Below are 7,125 nucleotides of genomic sequence, written 5' to 3'. Positions count from 1 at the left end.
TAAGAGTGAAAGTGAAAGAGTAATTATGCACAAATACAGACTCAAGATGAATATATTTTTAAGACAATAGTTCATGTGATTTATAACTTCAGATTAATTTGTTTGAGATCTGATTGGATGTTGTGGGCTGGACATTCATGTTATACAATAAACATGCAGAAACAATCTCTGCTTTAGACTGGATTGATGGTTTAAGGAGGAAACCACCAGAATTAAGGTACGTCTTGTTTTCTGCTTGTGCTTTTAATTCAACTCTAGATTTTAGTTTTATTTTCTTTCTTTCTTTCTTTCTTTCTTTCTTTGCATTAGAAGCGCAATAGTGTGTTTTCATTGTGGGTTTGAGGTTCCCAGATAACACGCATAGGCCTACTGATAAAATCTATAACTTGAATGAACTGCAAGCAAGTTGCTTTAAATAAATCTGACAAATGCATAAATGCGTGGTAGAGCAGTACAGTAGCAATGCAAAATGTTGTGGGTTTGAAACACACATACAGTACTGATAAAAAATATAGGCTATGCGTTGAAGTTGTTTTAAAGCGTTTGCTAAATGCATAAATTTAAAATGTAAATCTTTAAAAAAATCAGTGAGACACAAAAGTACAATTGAATTCTGAATGCATCTGAATTTTGTGTTCAACAGAAAAAAAGAAATGTTATGACTGTACGATTGCGGCGTTGTCATGTGAATTTTTTTTTTGTACTTTTTACTTTTGTTTTTAATATTTTGTTTTTAATTATTTCTTATTAATTAATTTATTTATTTTTACACTGTAAAAAGTTGGATCAACTTTAAAAATTACTTGAAATGGCAAAAAATTACTATAATAAACTTACATTTTTAAGTTAAAAAAACTTTGAAGTAATTTTTTTTAAATGTATGTGTTGGCAATTGAAGTATTTTTAAATATAATATTATTTAATATTATTCTTTATTACAAATTCCTCATATAGTTTAGACTTTTTTGGGAGATTTTAGGCTTCCCAGAAATCACATAGTACACTTACGTGCCAAGCAACACTTTTAGATTGTTCATTGTGAAAGTAACATTAGCTAACGGAAACAACTGCGTTAACTAAAGTGTGATGCAACAAGACAGAGAATTAAGCATTAAGCAGAAACACATTTCTGTCAATCGAGTCACTGAGGTAAGTGTGAATTTCATTGTCCTTTTGTTATGTAATGGCATAGTTTAAATACATTATTGCATAGCTCTGGATTAGGCTTGACATAGTTATTAAAGTATTCAACTGCTTTGCAAAATAATAAGAAGGTTACTCATTGTTCTTCACCATGTTCTCTAGAGACGCAAAAGGTGAGATGGCACACAACAGCACCTATGAAAATGACTCATATGACTACAACTCATCTTATGAATATCATGATTTAACTCCTCTGTGTGAGGTTTATGATGACAGAAAACCCACAGCCGTGTGCTATGCCACTATCTTCTGTATGAGTTTCATTGGCAATGGTCTCCTTTTGTTTTCTCTCACCTGCTATGAAAATCTGAAGAGGCCCACCAACATCTTCATATTGTGTTTAGCACTTTTTGATCTACTGTTCACGCTTACGTTGCCGTTTTGGTGCGTGGAACTTCTTCACCATTGGATCTTCGGCGACGTCGTTTGTAAGATCATGAGCGGGGCCTACTTTGTGGGCATCTACGGAAGCCTCATGCTTCTGACGGCCATGACGCTTGACCGCTTTGCTGTCGTGGTGGTGAGAGGCGATTGGTTTACAAGGAATCGGAGGCTATGGTGTGCCAGAGCCGCCTGTGCCGGCGCTTGGATCATCAGTCTGATTGCTTCCATGAGGGATTCAATGGCCTCCAAAGCACAAAAAGATTTCGACAGCTACTTTTGTAAAAGCACCCACACAGAGGATGATAATGTGGGATATTACACACAGCTGGTCCTATTTTTTCTCGTACCGTTTGTACTCATTGTTTTCTGCTACACCAAAATCCTGCTGACGCTGATGTCTACAGCAAACAGACAGAAACACAAGACTGTGATTCTGGTACTGTGTATCGTCATTGCATTTTTTATATGCTGGGGACCGTATCATATACTCATAGTGATGATGTCCTACTATGACCCCTGCATGTATTACCGGCTGAATATTGCATTTATCATCTGCAGAATTCTGGCGTTTTCTCACTGCTGCATGAACCCGGCATTGTATTTTCTCAGAGCGAAGTTCAGGCTCGTTGTCTCAAGACTTTTGTGCTGTTCTCCTGAATTCAGGAGGAACAGAGGAACCATGGATCTTAGTGACTTCAGGACTCAAGGAAACACGAACGAGAGAGATTTTGAGAACTGTGTGCTCCACTCGCTGTAAAAATGAAGCTTTATGACATTTTTTTGATAACTTGATCAATTTATAAATTGGTCTTTTGTTTTAATGTATATATAGAGAGCTTTAAAAATATGCTTGTAATTTGGTAATAATTTCGTATTGGTGCAGTTTTCCAGACAGGGTTTAGATAAATGTCCTAATATAAACTAAGGTCTTGGATTAAAGTAGTTTTTGCAAACATATCTTACAAAAAATGATACGGGTATGCATCTTGAGACACAACAATGATACTGATATATGTTAGGAAATGTCAGTGCAAGATGTTTATAAATAAAGGCAGCTCAAACATGATTTTTAGTCTAGGACTAGGATAAGCCCTCTCTGGGATTTCATATTGAGATCTCTGACACTTGTGCTTTGACAAATCTGAGTACAGTTTGAGATAATATATAAATTGTTAAGTGTAAAAGTTTTTTTCTCATGATACACATCTGTATATGAGAAATATGTAAATATGTAGGAGACTTATCGGAGTAAAGTTTCAGTTTAATCTCTATTTTAGAGTTGTGGTTTATTTGTAAAGTGTCACAGTGCATTAAGAGTGAAAGTGAAAGAGTAATTATGCACAAATACAGACTCGCAATGAATATATTTTTAAGACAATAGTTTGTGTGATTTATAACTTCAGATTAATTTGTTTGAGATCTGATTGGATGTTGTGGGCTGGACATTCATGTGATACAATAAACATGCAGAAACAATCTCTGCTTTAGACTGGATTAATGGTTTAAGGAGGAAACCACCAGAAGAAGGTACTTCTTGTTTTCTGCTTGTGCTTTTAATTCAACTCTAGATTTTAGTTTTATTTTCTTTCTTTCTTTCTTTTCTCTGCATTAGAAGCGCAATACTGGGTTTATATTTTGGGTTTGAGGTTTCCAGATAACACGCATAGGCCTACTGATAAAATCTATAACTGCAAGCAAGTTGCTTTAAATAAATCTGACAAATGCATAAATGTAAATAAATGTGAAAAACAAAAATAAATGTGTTTAGTGGTAGATCAGTAATTTTTGTATGTTTGAAATACACATACAGTACTGATAAAAAATATAGGCTATTGCGTTGAAGTTGTTTTAAAGCGTTGGCTAAATGCATACATTTAAAATAAATCTAATTCAACAGAAAAAAAAGAAATGTTATGACTGTACGATTGCGGAGTTGTCATGTGAATTTTTCTTTAGTGCTTTTTACTTTTGTTTTTAATAATTTATTTTTAATTATTTCTTATTAATTAATTTCTTTCTTTTTACACTGTAAAAAGTTGGATCAACTTTAAAAATTACTTGAAATGGTAACGCCTAAAAACCTTACATTTTTAAGTTAAAAAAACTTTGTGAAAAATTAAGTATTTTTTTATTTAGATATTGGCAATTGAAGTATTTTTTAACCTTTAATACCTGGTTTGTCAATATTTTTGATGTTGTTTGTATCATAATACTTAATTCTGTGTAACCTGTTTTACACAAACGTGGACAATTACACTGCTTCATGTTCAAAGAAAAATATTTGGTTATATTATATTATATTTATTGGTTTTTCTAAATAGCTGGAAGAAATCTGAAATGGAGACGGACCAGGGCTCGGGTCTTAGGAATCCAACTTTTCTACAATGTACTTCTTTCTTTCTTTCTTCCTTTTTTTTGCAATAGCAGTGCAATATGGGTTTTTATTGTGGTTTGAGGTTCCCAGATAACATGCATATAGGCCTACTGATAAAATCTATAACTTGAATGAACTGCAAGCAAGTTGCTTGTACCTCCTGGGGCCCGAGCATTGGTTTGTCTTTTTTTTCGGATTTCTTCCAGCTATTTGGGGTTAGAAAGAGCCAGTGAATATAATAACCAAATATTTTTCTTTGAACATGAAATATAAATAAATGTAAAAAACAAAAACATAAATGTGTTCCTGTTGTATATACATTACAGTGCAAAAGGTTGTGGGTTCGATTCCAGGGAATATAAAATATGTGAAATATCATTAAGATATTAAGTACAGATCATGTTCCATGAAGATTTTTGTAAATTACTTTTACAGGTACTTGTAGATTTAAATATATTAAAAATGTATTTATCATTAGTAATGTGTGTTGCTAAGTACTTCATTTAGACAACTTTAAATGTTTTGCTTTTTTTGCACATTTAGATTCCAGATTTTCAAATAGTTGTATCTCGGTCAAATATTGTCCTGTCCTAAGCTTATTTATGCAGCTTTCAGATGATGTATGAATCTTAATTTTTAAAAATTGAAACCCTTATGGTCCAGGTTCACATGTTTGTATACTGTACGTTGCTTCAAAGCCTCTGCCAAATGCAAAAAATTTAAAATGTAAATCTTAAAAATAATTCTGTCAAACACAAAAGTAATGTAAAAAATGAATGCATCTGAATTCTGTGTTTCAAAGAAAAAAAAATGAAATGTTATGAGTGTAAGAGATGTAATTTATTTTATTATCTTTTCCTTAACAAGTGAGAAACTAAAGAAAATGTTTTTTGCATTATTTAACATGCACAGGCAGCATGATGGGTGAAGAGAACCAGAACTTCAGCTATGATTATGATATGAACTATACATACTATACACTGGATGATCATTTCGTTACATTAGAGGAACATCTTCCGTTTGCATCTGTGATCAATGCTGTGTGCTACAGCATCATCATCTGCATCAGTCTACCAGGAAACAGCTTCTTGCTCTGGGCCCTTCTGATGCATGAGGGTTTAAAGAGCTCCGCTGACTGTTTCCTTCTTCATCTCACCGCATCCGACATCATCTTCACTTTCACGCTGGTCCCCTGGACCGTCAACCACGTCTGTGGCTGGATCTTCAGTGAGATGTTTTGCAAGCTGTCCAACCTGGGCATCTTCCTGGGCTTGTACAGCTACATGTCGTTCCTCACAGTCATGACGGTCCACCGCTACATTGTGATCGTGCATCCGGTGTTTGCTACATCCGTTAGGAATTCTTTCAGAATCACACACATCTCATCCGTCCTGGTGTGGCTGATCTCTGCAGGCTTCAGTCTGCCCGAAGCGTTCTTCTCTGGAACTGTAAATGTTCCTGACGGTGTCTTCTGCGCTTCCCACTATGACTCAATGTTCTCGGAGTTGTTTGGATATTTCACTCAGATCATTTTCTTTTTCACGCTGCCCTTCCTAGTTATTGCATTCTGTTATGGCCGCATTGGATTCACCATCTACAAAAGCCGCATCACAAGCAGAAACAGACGTAACGCCGCATGTTCTATTTTCACCATTGTCATGGGCTTCTTCGTCTGCTGGACACCGTACAACATCTTCCTCTTCCTCTATGCATTGAAGATTTTGGGTGTCCATGGATTGCAGGGGTCAGGGTTGGAGAAAGTTTTCGAGATCGTGTACTGTATCACTCACATTCTTGCTTACAGCCACTGCTGTCTGAACCCTCTCATACACATCTTAGGAGGAAATAAGTTCAGGAGATACCTGCCGTGGTCCAGATGCTGTACTTGGTCATCACAGAGATACAGAAGATATACTTACACCAGTCAGAGCAGCTACTCAGGACAAACACATCTCTAAAAATATATGAATCAATGAGAAATAACAATAGCTGTGAAGTCTTTGAGATAATAAAAATAAGCTATTATTTTTAGAAAAATTCAACATGTTCAACAGGTGCGTTGTCATCACTGTTTCTTTAAATTGCTTTTCTAATAGGTCCTTATATGTAGTAGGTTCCAATATGTGCCATTTGGGGCACTAACATGCCCTCTTTAGCCACAAAGGTGTACGTTTTTAAAGGGTACCGTGACAGCTTTTGTAAAAAAAAAATCTGAGAGTGAATGATAATTTGTCGAATTCAGAGAAGCGTTGTAAGTACTGTGATGTGTCACAAAACTTTCCCGTAAGAGGAACAAAGACAAAAGCGGAAGGAAAACCAAAAGTTTAAAAACAAACTGCTAATGCGTTTGAGTGGGCCTATGAAAATTAGTATTTGTGTTAATGTAAGCAAGTTTCTTAAAGGGATAGTTTACCAAAAAATTAAATTTTTTGAACCTGTATTGATTTATTTGTTGTGATGAACACGATTGAAGATATTTTGAGCAATGTTTGTGATCAAGCTGATTAGAGGCCCCATTGACTTCTTTCATTCTACTTTGGAGGTCGGTGGGGCCTCTGATCAGTTTGGTTGCAGACATTGCTCGGAGTGTCTTCCTTTGTGTTCATCAGAACAAATAAATTAATACAGGTTTGTAACAACATGAGAGTGAATAAATGATAAATGTTTTTAATTTTTGGGTGAACTATTCCTTTAAAATCAATGTTTATGATGGCTCGTTTATGCTGCTATCCAGCAGATGGCAGTGATGGTCAAGCAGTGAGAAACATATTCACTTTGCTACTTAAAATTATAATCCACATTTTGTTTGTGTTAGGTTTTATTCATTGAGGCAGCATAAGCTATTAAAAGCACCCCCAATCTTTTTTTTATATAAAAACAGACTCTGGCAGAAATGCAAAATACTTCAAAAATAAAATTCATTTCTGAGAAGCTATGATTTTATTAGAAGTAATTATTTGAATAATAAACAAAATCATTATATTTGAAAAATAAAGGAAATGTGTATATAGTATTAAAAACTGTATAAAAATGTAAGTATTTAGGGTAACCCAACCCCCCACTCAACTTGAGCAATAGGATCTCTTAAACCTAAATTAAATTGAATCCTAAAAGAAATTCGTCTTTTTACTTCTTTCTGCTCGAAAACGCTCAAGATGTTTTTA

General features: G+C 34.7%; 2 protein-coding genes across 3 annotated transcripts; both read left to right on the top strand.

Annotated features, from left to right (window-relative positions):
• LOC129441685 (chemokine XC receptor 1-like) lies at window positions 1-2,349 on the top strand. Of its 2 annotated transcripts, none has more exons than XM_055201362.2 (2): window positions 1-217; window positions 1,306-2,349. In XM_055201362.2, the coding sequence occupies exons 1-2, from the start codon at window positions 138-140 to the stop codon at window positions 2,342-2,344; spliced, it is 1,119 nt and encodes a 372-aa protein (XP_055057337.2). In that variant the 5' UTR covers window positions 1-137; the 3' UTR covers window positions 2,345-2,349. The 2 variants fall into 2 exon arrangements, with proteins under 2 accessions (XP_055057337.2, XP_055057336.2); XM_055201361.2 differs by lacking the exon at window positions 1-217 and adding an exon at window positions 885-1,149.
• Window positions 2,350-2,988: 639 nt separating this feature from the next.
• Window positions 2,989-6,426, top strand: xcr1b.3 (chemokine (C motif) receptor 1b, duplicate 3). The gene is made up of 2 exons (XM_055201358.2): window positions 2,989-3,114; window positions 4,874-6,426. The coding sequence occupies exon 2, from the start codon at window positions 4,879-4,881 to the stop codon at window positions 5,917-5,919; it is 1,041 nt and encodes a 346-aa protein (XP_055057333.2). The 5' UTR covers window positions 2,989-3,114; window positions 4,874-4,878; the 3' UTR covers window positions 5,920-6,426.
• The last annotated feature ends 699 nt before the right edge of the window (window positions 6,427-7,125 follow it).

This window comes from Misgurnus anguillicaudatus, chromosome 2, assembly GCF_027580225.2.
Source record: "Misgurnus anguillicaudatus chromosome 2, ASM2758022v2, whole genome shotgun sequence".
NCBI lineage: Eukaryota > Metazoa > Chordata > Actinopteri > Cypriniformes > Cobitidae > Misgurnus > Misgurnus anguillicaudatus.
The sequence above is the reverse complement of the archived record's forward strand: the minus strand, read 5'-3'. Positions and strand labels throughout refer to the sequence as shown.

Bases quoted from the DNA above. Each gene is read 5' to 3' on its own strand.
- xcr1b.3 (XM_055201358.2), top strand. From the start codon at position 4,879: ATGATGGGTGAAGAGAACCAGAACTTCAGCTATGATTATGATATGAAC.
- LOC129441685 (XM_055201362.2), top strand. From the start codon at position 138: ATGTTATACAATAAACATGCAGAAACAATCTCTGCTTTAGACTGGATT. The intron at 218-1,305 runs GTACGTCTTGTT...CATGTTCTCTAG, and splicing joins AGGAAACCACCAGAATTAAG to AGACGCAAAAGGTGAGATGG.